Raw genomic sequence first — 13892 nt, 5'->3', positions numbered from 1 at the left:
GAGTGAAAGGCCAATTATTTCCCTTGCAGTCATTTGTAAAATTATGAAACATTCACCTGACAGCATCTTTACCATATCCCTTATATCATGCGTGGTTTCACTTACTATCCCTGTCCCATTAGCTCCTCTCTTTCTCAGATTCAGTTTTAACTATCACATGTACAGTGAAACACACAGTGAAATGCAGCACTTGTGTTACCAACAGAGCCTGAGGATGTGCTGGGAGCAGCCCGCAAGGATCACCACACATTTCAGCATCGATGTTCAACAGCAGCAACAACAAAACAATAATTCACACCAACACAACAGCATGACAAGCCCTTTTCACATTGTTTGTCAGTGATTTGGATAATGGAATTGTGGCAAAGTTAGCGGATGACAAAGGTAGGTGGAGGGGTAGATGGTGCTGAGGAAGCAATGTAATTGCAGCTGGACTTAGACAAAGTGGAAGAATGGGCAGAAACGTGGCAGATGGAATACAGAGTTGGGAAATGTATGATAATGTATTTTGCTGAAAGGAACAATAGCGCAGACTATTATTTAAATTGGGATAAGGTGCAAACTTCAAAAGTGCAGAGGAACTTAGCAATCCTCGTGCAAGACTTCCAGAATGTTAATTTACAGGTTCTGTGGTTAAGAAGGTAAATGCAATTTTGGTATTAATTTTAAGGGAAATAGAATATAAAAGCCTTTATAAGACACTAGTCGGGCCTCACCTGGAGTATTGTCAACAGTTTTGGGCCCTGTATCTCGGAAAGGATCCGTTGTCATTGGAGAGGGTCCAGAGGAGGTTCACAAGGATGATTCTGGGAATGAAGGGATTAACATATGAGGAGCATTTGGGAGGTTTTTGACTGTACTCACTGGAATTTAGAAGAATGCGGAGGATCTCATTGAAACCTACCGAATGTTGAAAGGATTAGATAGGGTGGATGCGGAGGGGATGTTTCCTTTGGTGGGGGTATCTGGAACCAGAGGGCACAGCCTCAAAATTGAGGGGTGACCTTTTAGAACAGAGGAATGGAAGAATTGTTTTAGCCAGAGAATAGTGAATCTGTGGAATGCTCTGCCACAGACAGTGGTGGAAGCCAATCCCGTGGGTATATTTAAAGCAGAAGTTGATTGTTTCCTGATCAGTCAGTGTTTCAAAGGATATGGTGAGAGGGCTGGTGTATGGGGTTGAGTGGGATGCAAGATCAGCCATTATGGAATGGCAGAACAGACTTGATGTGCTGAATGGCCGATTTCTGCTCTGACATCTTATGGTCTCAGCCCCTCCTCTCCCTCTCCCTGTCCCTCTCCCTCTCTCCTGCTCCCTCTCTCTCTCCCCCTCTCCCACTTCCTCTCTCTCCCCCTCTCCCACTTCCTCTCTCTCCCTCTCCAGTCTTTGGCCTCAGACTGGCAAACATTGGGTCTCAAACCTCCAATCCTGGCCCGATGACTCGTAGACATTGATTCTGACCTCCTCTCAACCCAACCCAGGGGCTTCAACCTTCGAGCCTCTACCACTGGATTCCTCAAATCCAGCCTTCAATCTTCAGGCCTCTACTTCCAGGCTTGTCGACCTCTGGACATCTATCTGGAACTTCAGGGCCACCGCAATAATTTTATCCATGCTGGATGGTGGTCATTAATTTTCTAAGCCTACTGTTAAGATGGATTCCTAAAAAAATTTAACCGAAAGACTAAATTTAACCATTGCCCTTATGTGTTCCATCTGTTAAATGGCTTTAATGTTTTTTAAAGTTATCTAGTTTAAAGTATATAAAATTTAGATTAAGTTAATAAAGCTAGAAATCTAGAAAGTGAAATTCCCAGAACTGCATTCAAAGATTAAATGTCAAAGTAACCACAGTGAATTTTCTTGCCAGTGCTGAAAATGTCAGTGTCCCCTTGGGAACATGTGGATGGGTACTTGCATTGCATGGTACTGTAACAATAAACAAATATTTTTGGGAAAGGTAATACAATTGTAATGGTTAAACCACAGCTTTATTTGTGCTTTCAAAGCCAAACTCTGTCTCTGAGTTAGTGAGCAATGAGAAACATGATCAAGGGTTTCAGTAAATTCCAATCAACAATGACCTTTCACCACATTAGACACTCCATGCTGGGAATATTCAGGGAAAAACATCTGCATCTACACTGACATGGTAACATTATGTTTGTGTGTGGTTTTATTTTTGTCCTATGGTCTTTTTCCAAATTTGGCATGTTCTGATGTTTTAAGCTTCATCTGTCCACTGTACTCACTCTTACAGGAATCAAGAGCAGTGTTACAGTAGAGAGACTGCTGTGTCTGTTTTAATTTGTTTTCTTTATACAAGGACCATTGAAGATCCGGACTGGAAACATATACTGAGTTAAAAAAAAAGGATCTAGTGCTTTCCCGATGTATATGACAAATAAACTCTTCTTGGGCTTCCAGCTGGGTACAGGTATTGATTTAAACCAACAGTTCAATCACAAACTTTGCCACCTTCATCAGCCATCATTCCTAATGAAGGTGGCAGAGTTTGTCATTAAAACATCAATTAAAATCGATATCTGTACCCAGCTGGAAGCCCGAGAAGAGTTTATTTGATAGCCTGAGCTTGTAACTGTCCTTAGGTTGCTAAAGTGATATCAGTTTAAAATAGGTGGAAGAGCAAAATTGATTAAGTAATTTAGAATCAATCCTAATGCTCATTCAGTATTATTAACTTGTTACTACTTTAGTTTTATTAACTTTGTACAACATCATCCCAAATCATTCACTTATTCAAGCAAGGCCACCCCTAAAGAAGTGGGTAGGAGGTAATGAGGTGGATGCGGTGATTTTTCTTTCAAAAGTGTGAAAGATTGTAGCTCCTTGATTACTAATTGTTTTTCTCTTTAAAAAAAGTGTGCTAGGGAATTGTTCCTGAATGACTTTTGTGGTTAATGGCTTCAATTAGCCTTCACGATTCGGTGCTAACAAAATTACCTGAAGCAAAGCATGCGGAATGTAAATGCACAGGATTTACATTAGGAGCTATAACAGCAATCCCTGTGGATGGAAGTTAATAGGCCATAAGTCACCTAATTATTTTTGTACTTATTCTCCTGTGTTTGGCGATCTGTGCCTGGTGCTGGACCCTGAACTCTTAAATCTCTCTGCTTCTCTGTAGTTCTTAGCCTCTCAGCAACTCAACATGCTCCTCAATCTATTTCAGGTCAAAAGAGAATGCACTTTGAATTTTGGTCTGCTCACCCACTTAACTTATCAATGTATATTAGCAACTTCCCGCACCTGGGAGATACCAGTAACTACAAGGTACCAATGGAGTCTGTGCTCTCGGTCTGCTACCCTCCTATTTCCTCATCTATGTCAAAAGATTGCCTTTAGTTCATTGTTTTTCCATTGATTAAACCATAAGACATAAGAGCAGAATAAGGCTATTCAGCCCATCAAGTCTGCTCTGCCAATTCATCGTAGCTGATCCCGGATCCCATTCAACTCTATACACCTGCCTTCTTGCCATATCCTTTGATGCCCTGACCAATAAGAGAACTATCAACTTTTGCCTTAAATATACCCACGGACTTGGCCTCCACTGCAGTCTATGGCAGTGCATTCCACAGATTCACTACTCTCTGCCTAAAAAAATTTCCTCCTTACCTCTGTTCTAAAAATTCACCCCTCAATTTTGAGGCTATGCCCTCTAGTTCCGGATACGCCCAACATCCTCTCCACATTCATCCCATCTAGTCCTTAACACCATTCGGTAGGTTTCAATGAGATTGCCCTGCATTCTTCTAAATTCCACTGAGTACAGGCCCAAAGCTGCCAAATGCTCCTCATATGTTAACCCCTTCTTTCCTGAAATCATTCTCGTGAACCTTCTCTGGACTCTGTCCAATGACAACACATCCTTTCTGAGATATGGGGCCCAAAGCTGTTGACAATACTCCCAAGTGCAGCCTGACTAGTGTCTTATAAAGGCCCAGCATTATCTCCCTACTTTTATTTTCTATTCCACTTGAAATAAATGCCAAACTGAATTTGCCTTCTTAACCTCAGAATCAACCTGTAAATTAACCTTCTGGGAGCCTTGCACGAGGTTTCTTAAGTCCCCCTACATCTCTGAAGTTTGAACCTTCTCCCCATTTAGTTAATAGTCCACCCTATTGTTCCCTTTACCAAAATACATTATCATACGTTTCTCAACACTGTATTCCATCTTGTTACTTTTTTGCCCGTTCTTCCAATTTGTCTAGGTCCTGCTGCAATCACATTGCTTCCTCAGCACTACCTACCCCTCCATCTGCAAACTTTGCCACAAAGCTTCTAACAGTCCTCTGTGTGAAATTGTTTCTGAAAATCCAATAAATATTGTCCAATGAGATTAGAGGTTTGATTGGGTTTAAAATTATACTTAACCCTAACCGAAGCCAACCCATGGAGTTGATACCAGTCTGGACCATTGCTAAGAATCCTGTCTTGGTGTAGGGCCAAAGCACATCCCAGCCATTCAGTCGAGCCGTGCTCCCATATTTGTACAGCCTTCACAACTTGGCCACTACGCAGAACCCTTCAACATGAGCTTGTTAATTTTACCCCCCCCCCCCCCCGTTCTCTTCCAGTCAGGGTCATCAGCTCCTCATCCCAGTGTCCTCATGGGTCTGAGCCAGGTCCCTTCTCCCTGTCAGCAACATCTTTCCCCCTGATTAGACATTTAGTCTGTGTCTGGAGTACTACTTACTTACTGCCTGTTACACTGCTGGCGTTAAGGGCAGCAATGAAGGTTCTCCACTTCTGGTGGTGTTCAGGGCTTCCTTCATCGTGTCAGTAGCTCCCTCTCTGTTTACACATCTGTCAGTCACGCAAGACCATGGCAGAGACTCAGGAATGCCATTGGATTCAGATAGAGAAAGATTCTTCATTGCTGTTTCTGTAATGATTTTGTTTTACCAGTCAGGGTTGTTAGCCCTGAGATGAACCCATGAACCAGGAGGACCCATGGAACACTCTTAGTCAAACCTCTACCCTTTTACTTGTTTGGCATGGGTGACCCTACCAAGAGCCAAAGCATAAAACCCTGACTCCAGCCAATACAGTTCTCCGGGTCATTGAGGCACGCAAGCCTCCAAACCATGATGAGGTTGTGGTCCTCTAGGAGGTGTGGCTGGAGTAGAGGTACATTATCCTGAAGGACTGCCTCATGCTGTCCATACCAAACCCTCTCAAAGCATCACCATGATATAACTTTATTTAATGTAAAAGACTTGGCTTTGAAGCAAAAACACGAGAAAATCTGCAGATGCTGGAAATCCAAAGCAACACACAAATGGTGCAGGAGGAACGCAGCAGGTCAGGTGGCATCTATGGAAAAGGGTAAACAGTCGAGATGCTGCATCAGTCCTGATGCTGCCTGGCCTGTCCAGTTCCTCCAGCATTGGCTTTCGTACAATGAGATGTTTGGAGAAAGAACAGTACATCCATTTATAAAATAAACATTTACTGTCCTGCATTGATCCAAGCCCAAAGATCCAAACTATACAATGGTTGGGTCCTGTAGACTTGAAATTAATAACCTGACTTTAATTCTCAAAAAAAAACTCAGATTGGGTTAGTTGGGCAGAACTTAACCTCTACAAATCTCAGTCAGCATTCCCAGGTCACTTCTGACTTAAAGCTCAGTCATCTGTGCCTAATAATACCTTTTAGACATAGTCTTGCAGCAATTCTTATAGCAATTATCTTTCGCCTCCTTCATAAATACTGACAAATTTCCAATTGATTGTCATTAGGTACTATGGAGTTTAGAGGTTCTGACAGACCTCAAACTGATCACTAGGGAGAGCATATTATTTGTAAGTTGATAACTGATGATCAACTAATTGATAATTGATGGTTGATAATTTTCAATCTAACTTGAAACTACAGTACTGTGCAAAGGTCTTAGGCACATATACCTCGGCTATAAGGATGTTGGGAATGGTGCGGGTGGAGTGCCGCAGGAGGGGTATAGGACAGGTGGCAGAGAAGGAGTGCCGGGGAGAGGAGTGGCACAGGTGCAGACACACCCAGCCCTGAGGCACCAGGCAAGGTCTTTTGATTCCAATCAATTGGTTTATTGATCATTACAGTATGTCGCTCTGGTGCTTCCCTCTCCCTTCCCTCTTTCCCAATCATGATTCCCTTCTCCCTTTTTTCTTCCTACTGTCACTCCACAATATCCATATCAGACTCAGGTTTATCAACACTCACATCATGAATTTTTTTTTGTGGCAACAGTCCAGTGCAATACATAAAATTACTACAGTACTATGCACAAGTCTGAGGCACCTTACCTATATATATATATATATATATCCCTAAGACTTTTGCACAGCACTGTATTTCCAATTATTTAATATTGTAATTAGTAGGAAATTATTTTTTAAAGTGTTTAATATCATTACCTTCCCACTTCCAGGGCATGTTTTAAGAAGAACTGGAAGAGAAGTTTGCAAATATTGGGAACCAAGGACCTATAGGCTGAGTTCCTGAGAATGAGCATTGCTGTGGCAGAAATAGGAAAAGTTTGACAGAGCATTATGGAAGAAGGTAGCTACATCCCAGAAGATAGCTCACCGACACGTCATATCAAGGACTCAAAAAAGATACAATAGTTAGAACAAGGTAGGCAAGGTGAGAAACTCAGAATGCTCCAGAAAAATATAATAAGGAGAAAAAAATGGGTAACAGTAGTCTTTCCATCTTGACAGTTGCTTCTTGGTTTTCAGCAGGATGTTCTGCTGTACATATTACTTAAGAATATCAAGTTTCTTTAATCCAGTGCTGTAAAGTTAGTTCCAAAAATATAGGAAGGTAGCTGCTTTCAGGCAGCATGTTGGTTCAAACTAAGTATTGGCAAACCTTTTGAGTGAGAGAAGCAACAACTAATGGTACTTCTGAATAACCTGCTCGCTGATACGCAGCTTAAGTTCTGTCAGCAGCTCTAAATTCCACACCACATAATGGCTTCTGTTCATACACGCACAAGAGTGGAGGTGAAAATGATTCCCTTTGTGGGCAAGCCAGATGTTCATTCAGTGTCTTACCAAAGAAACCAAAAAAAACCCACTAAAGTACAGCATATGTATGAATTCTAAGGGAATAATTATAACTATAAGAAGCTGTAGCACACACAAAATGCTGTGCAACGCACTCTAAGTCACCAGGCAGGGCATCAAACCATAACTTCTTTCTGTTGCTTTTGATTTCTAGGTTTCAGGCCAGGACCCTTCAGTCCTAATGAAGTGTCTTGGCCCAAAACATTTACACTTTATCCCTCTCTGTAGCTGCTCCCTGACCTACTGAGTTCCTCCAGCATTTTGTCTTTGGTTTGCTCTGAATTTCCAGTATTTGCATCATCCCTTGTGCTCTTCTAACCTGCGCTTTCTGATCAACTGGTCCAATGGAAGTGAAGGAAAGGGGAATGAAACAATCCTAGAGGGAACTGGGGGAGAAGTATGTTCTTGCCCGAGATTCTCTGTGTTGGGGTTTATAAAGGTCTTATCTGCACCTGTGCAGGCCAGCCAGGTCCAAAAGGGTATTGCAGACTAAATGACAGGTCAGTGGTTGACAAAAGAAGGGTGTTGAGTAAAGCCCAAATGTCCATTATTACTTTCAACATTTTCCTTCTCATTTTTACAACTTTTGATTCACAGGAGAGATTCAGAGGAGCTGATCTACAACTAACAAATTAAATGCATTAAGAGTCTACTAATTCATGCATTCAAATTCAACATCACATGAGCCTCATAGTCAACTTTCTTTCTAGACACACTGGCTCATCCCATCCGAGAGAACTGTGTGAGCTCAGGTGGTATTGTTGGTGTGATGACTTGGTTGAATCTGGTTCTTCTGGGAGCAGAGAGAAATAAAATGACTTAGGTGTCCTCGGGTTATCACTGAGACACCGTCAGCAGCCTTTAAGACTTTAAATTTGAAGTATTTGTGACCCTGAGACATATCATTTGCCTTTTATTCCGTTAGTGGTGATGCCAGATGGCACAGAGCTGCTGACTTTCCGTTCAGAGCTTCTCTTACCTCCCTCACTGCCCTTTACGTTCACTGGCTGATTATGTTCCCGTAATTTTATTCCATTCTCAGTCCTGCCCACTGCTGTGCTTCCCGCCTACATCAATAGTTGGAGCAAGGTGCCCTCTGGAAACTGTGAGCCCCTGTACAGAGTACAGTACCTTTTTATTCATAGTTACCACCTCATTCTTGATGGACATTGAACCCATGAACACTCCCTCACTACTTTTTTATTTCCTATTTTTGGCACTACTTATTTAATTTAACTCTGTGTATATTTACTTATTGTAATTCAAAGTTTTCTTTTCTTTCTCGATTACCATATATTGCTGCTACAGAGTTAACAAATTTCACAACATATGCCAGTGATATTAAATCTGATTCTGATTCTGATTACAATCGTGGTTTAAAAGCCAGAGTGATAGATCACCTGTGATGACAAACAGTGTGTCCACAGGGATCCAAAATCAGTAGACCTTGTTGCAATCGTTTAAAAACAAATATCCTTCATGGAGCATGACCAAAGAATGTACAAAAGCAGCGGAAATGCTACCCATGTGTCAACAGAAACTATGCTCCTCTACTTGCGAGAGGGTTAGGGTTGCTTCTAACCACAGAACCACTTGTTGGGTTGGAAATTTCAGGTGATAACGATCTAAACTGAGTACTGTAAGTACTTCTATCTTCAGACAACATCCAGTACAAAATCTGAACAGCTGTGTGCGTGTGTTTTTTCAGTTCTGCTCATGAACTTTCTCCTCTCCTGAAGATGTTGACTTGTGAGTGGCAATGTTGACTTGAAGATGAAGATTTGTGAGTGGCAATGCTATTCCACAATAAACGAATGACATTTCAACCTGAACCTCTCATCCTATAAGACTGACCTGAGGATATTTCCAGAGTGAGTTAACTGATGTTACGTCCATAGCCCCCACCTTTGTGAGAATCATAAGATCACCGGTGGGTTGGGTCAAGGGGCCCAGGAAATGAGAACAGGATGTGCAAAATGTCTCATTTCCCCGGCGATGTAAAGCTACGGGACATGGCTATTTTCTCTGGAAGACCCAGTTGTGTATTGAGTACTGTACTATTCATTGAAGCCCCTCAGGGGATGACCAGAGTGGGCTGGTTGAGGGATTGCATCATCCCAACCTGATTGACATCTGAGACCCCATGAGGAAGTATAAAAGAGGGTCTGGGGAACAACCCCTTTAGACGCACCAGAAGAAACATTAAGCAACCACGTAACAGCAGGAAATCATCTGAAGGAAGCCACATGCGTTCAATTCCGTGGCTGGAACCATGGGAAAACAGCTTTTAGCTAACAATGGGGAAGCCCGCTCCCCTGACTCAACGGATCGGCATCTTAAAAGATCTGGGGCAAGTTTAAACCGCATCACTTTTAAACCCAACAACGCTGCAGCTTGAACGAACTGATAGTGACTGTTATCTTTCCATCAGACAATACATTAACCCCTAGGCAACGATAGAGCTATTTCTTATTGGTTATTATTATACCCTCGCTTAGATTTAGTATTGACGACGTATATTATCTGTATGTTTGCATTAATCTTATTTTTGTGACCTCTATCAATAAATACTTTTAAAAATAGTACCATCAGACATCAACGGACCTCTCTATCTTTGCTGGTAAGTGATCCAGTTACGTAACAGTTACGAATTCCAGTTACGGAATTCGTAACAAAGTTGGGGGCTCGTCCGGGATTTGACACCGAATTGGGAGGCCAGTGAATCGGGCTTGTAAGTCCAAAACTTGGATCTGGTTACGCGGGTAGCCAGACGGGAAACCAGCAAAGATGGACGTGGGTGAATTTATAGAAAACCCAAATCTGGAGGCGCTGGAGGCGGCCTAAAAATCGGACTTGATAAAATTGGCGAAGGTGTTAAACCTCGCAGGGGTGAGGTTGTCAATGAAAAAGCGGGAGGTGCGAAGGGCAATAACTCAGTATTATATTGGGAAGAATGTGTTTACAGCTGAGGTATTGGAAAATATCCCTGAAGAGGCACCAGCTAGTGGGACGGCTCAGTTAGAGTTGGAGAAATTAAAGTTGGAACATGCAATTAAGCTAAAGCAGCTGGAGGCAGCTGAGAGAGAGAGAGAGAGAGCAAGAGAGGGAAAGGGCTGAGAGAGAGAAAGAGAGGGAGCATGTGCTCCAGCTGAAGGAGTTAGAGGTGAAACGAGAGCATGAAATTCAGTTAAAACAGCTGGAAGCAGCTGAGAAAGAGAAACAGAGGAAACATGACTGGGGGATGGAGAAGTTACGGCAGGAGCCACGAGTTCCAGGGTCAGACCGAGAGGAGCGGTTCAATGTTAGTCAAGAGTTGAGGTTAGTACCTCCGTTCGAGGAGACGGATGTTGATAGTTATTTCTTGCTTTTTGAAAAGGTGGCCATGAATCAGAAGTGGCCCAGAGGTCAGTGGGTGGCGCTGTTACAAAGTGTGTTAAAGGGGAAGGCACAGCGGACATATACGGCGTTGGCCGAGTAGGAGGGAGAGGAGAAGAGTTATGACAAAGTAAAGGCGGCCATTCTCTGGAGATATTCATCTGCTAGGTTCACAGATGAATATGACCTAACCCACAAGACCAAGTTTTCCTCGAATAAAAGCTCCCAGAGAGACCATGGGAACGATCAAGAAAGTCCGCCGGCTGAGGCAGAGGTCCCGCCGGAAGCTAGTGGTAAGGTTGAGGGGGAGAGGCCAGACGGCCAGAGATTTCTGGGCTTGACCTGTTTTAATTGTGGAAAGGGGGGACATATTGCATCTAGGTTCTTTGCTCCGAGGAAAGAGACAGGAAAAGGGAAAGCAGCAGTCCCTATCAGATGTGTCGTGGTAATCAGTAAATCGTCAAGAGAGCCCCGGGTAGACAAGAGTACGAGAAGGGTCTGAGACTTGTCTGTCACACGGAACCGTGTCAGTGAGGGAGGGGGACACACCAGTTCCTGTACGGATCTGGAGAGACACGGGGGGCTGAGCTGTTGTTGATCAGCAGTAAGGTTCTAGAGTTTGGTCGCAAGACGAAGATGGTAGCTGTGAAGGGAATAAGTAAAGGAACAGAAATGGTTCCCTTACATAAGGTCATTATGGATTGTGAGCTGTTATCTGGACCAGTTGAAATAGGAGTGCGATCAGAATTCCTGAGAACTGACGCGGACGTCCTTCTCGGTAACGATTTAGCAGGTGGTAAGGTCTGGTCGGCAATGCTGCCGACCCGCCGACCAGCGAGTGCGGTGGCCCTGCCCCTAGATTCCAAGATCTACCCCGCATGCGCAGTCACTCGCAGCATGTCGAGAGAGGCAGCTGAGAATGAGAGCAGTTTAAATCCGGCCAGTTTTGATTTGGCCGAGACGTTTCTACCGACCCTGTACCAGGAGGGTTTAGAGGGTGGTAAAACGAAGAGTAGTAAAGTGGAAGAGGGTAAGGGAGCGGAGGTAGACCTGCCCTTAGCGAGGAGAAAGGCCCTAGAGCAAGGAAATAAAGATGAGGAACCAATAGAGCGTTTAAGAGGTCCAGAGTTGGACAGGGATGATCTGTCTGGTTTGGCAGAACTGTTTGAAGAAGCTGAAAATTCTAAAGGTGTTCCCGATAATGAAAAGAGGGCAGTCCTAGATGAAAAGGGTGCCCTGGCCTTGAAGAAGTCTGCTGGGTTGGCAGATGAGGTTGTTTCAGCCCGCGGGGTTGAGTTTACTCCGGAAGGGAGTTGCCCAGAGAGTACCTGGGAGGATCGGGAAAACGTAGAATTTGAAAAGGGTACGGGTATTGAAAGCCTGGAAGAGGCCAATGTCCCGTTTGAGTGTGTCCAAGATGGGGATGCACGTGGTACTGAACCTAGTAACGGAGCTCAGAAAAAGTCTGAGGTATTTGATTCAGTGGAACGGAATGGCCGTCCTGGTGGATCAGATAGACTTGGTTCAGTGAAGAAAGGGTTAACCTTGGTAATAGTGGGAAGTGAGAGTTTCCAGGTGTTTGTGCTCGAAGGTGTGCTGAAAGTTAATGCGGAGTTCACAAATGGGGAGATAAATATTATCATTGAAGGAAACGGGAAATCTGTAGTTCCCAAATCGAATGAAGAAATTTTAAACTCTGCCGATCGCTTACCGATTCAGCCGGAAGGTGACGGGGCCCCCCACGCTATTATTATTCCAAAATGTGGTGTAAAGAGGCAGAATTCGAAATGCTGTTTGAACAAAGAGGGGTCGCTAGTATCGAGACCCAATAGCCTCAGGGGTCCTGAAGAGAAAACTAGCAATTTGAGTAAAATTAAGGAATTGGGTGGAAATTCGGGAAATGGGCTAAGTTTCCAAACACATTGTTGATAAAATTACTCCTCTGGAAGGAGCGGATGAAAGCCGAGTTCGCCAGGGTGCGCCAACTCCCCACATGGGAAGTACCCGGAAAAGAGGCGACGGTTAATGGGGATGCCATTTTTAAATAGCAAAGCCAGTTGTACGGGATTTCGACACAGCCTGTGAATAATAAAGACAACCCCCTTGAAGCATGCCTGTTCAGTTTGAAAATGACCGAAAATGTGTAGTTCCATAAACTTTTGTAGATGCACGGAAGCTAAGATCACACCTCCTTAGAGTTGTTGCTGAAGGAAAGAAATAAAAATAGGCGGTTATTAAATTGAAGTCTGATGCTACAAGACTTTAGTACGGTATACGATGTCAAGATATTGAAGAAAGTGACACTGTATTCGTTAACTGTTTAGATACTGAATTGAATGTATCACTGTATTACTCTAGAAAAAAAAACTTTGGTTAGATTCTAACACCCTGTGAGACTCTGTATTCGTTTTTTTCTGATGGTAAAAAACGCCTTGAAGAAAGGGGGTGTGACGTCCATAGCCCCCTCCTTTGTGAGAATCGCAAGATCACTGGTGGGTTGGGTCAAGGGGCCCAAGAAATGAGAACGGAACGTGCAAAATGCCTCATTTCCCCGGCGATGTAAAGCTACGGGACATGGCTATTGTCTCTGGAAGTCCCAGTTGTGTATTGAGTACTGTACTATTCATTGAAGCCCCTCAGGGGATGACCAGAGTGGGCTGGTTGAGGGCTTGCATCATCCCAACCTGATTGACATCGGAGACCCCGTGAGGAAGTATAAAAGAGGGTCTGGGGAACAACTCCTTTAGATGCACCAGAAAAAAACGTTAAGCGACCACGTACCAGCAGGAAGTCATCTGAAGGAAGCCACGTGCATTCAATTCCGTGGCTGGAATTGGTGGCTGGAACCACGGGAAAACAGCTTTTAGCTAACAACGGGGAAGCCCGCTCCCCTGACTCAATGGATCAGCATCTTAAAAGACCTGGGGCAAGTTTAAACCGCATCATTTTTAAACCCAGCAACGCTGCAGCTTGAACGAACTGATAGTGACTGTTATCTTTCCATCGGACAATACACTAACCCCTAGACAATGATAGAGCTATTTCTAATTGGTTATTATTATACCTGCGCTTAGATTTAGTATTGACGACGTATATTACCTGTATGTTTGCATTAATCTTATTTTTGTGCCCTTTATCAATAAATACTTTTAAAAATAGTACCATCAGACTTCAATGGACCTCTCTATCTTTGCTGGTAAGTGATACAATTACGGGAATTCGCAACACTGATAAGAAACACAAGCAGAACCTATGGCCACTTTTCCCTTTACTAAACTTAGAAACGCTGGAATCATTTTTATTGCCCTTACTTCTGCACTGGCTGAAATCGATTGACAAGAACCCTTCTAATCTGCACAGCCCAACTACACATGAAGTAATTTCTCTGAGCTACATAAAAAGCGATTTCTGAAGCATGTTTAGCAAGTAAATCAGAA

General features: G+C 43.3%; 1 protein-coding gene across 2 annotated transcripts; it reads left to right on the top strand.

The window, feature by feature from the left end:
* Positions 1-225: 225 nt before the first annotated feature.
* LOC132379614 (uncharacterized) lies at positions 226-13576 on the top strand. Of its 2 annotated transcripts, none has more exons than XM_059947739.1 (2): positions 226-384; positions 8820-13576. In XM_059947739.1, the coding sequence occupies exon 2, from the start codon at positions 11092-11094 to the stop codon at positions 12382-12384; it is 1293 nt and encodes a 430-aa protein (XP_059803722.1). In that variant the 5' UTR covers positions 226-384; positions 8820-11091; the 3' UTR covers positions 12385-13576. The 2 variants fall into 2 exon arrangements, with proteins under 2 accessions (XP_059803722.1, XP_059803721.1); XM_059947738.1 differs by lacking the exon at positions 226-384 and adding an exon at positions 6446-6655 and having other exon boundaries at positions 8789-13576.
* Positions 13577-13892: the final 316 nt, after the last annotated feature.

The sequence above is a fragment of the Hypanus sabinus genome, chromosome 22, assembly GCF_030144855.1.
Source record: "Hypanus sabinus isolate sHypSab1 chromosome 22, sHypSab1.hap1, whole genome shotgun sequence".
Classification (NCBI taxonomy): domain Eukaryota; kingdom Metazoa; phylum Chordata; class Chondrichthyes; order Myliobatiformes; family Dasyatidae; genus Hypanus; species Hypanus sabinus.
The sequence above is the reverse complement of the archived record's forward strand: the minus strand, read 5'-3'. Positions and strand labels throughout refer to the sequence as shown.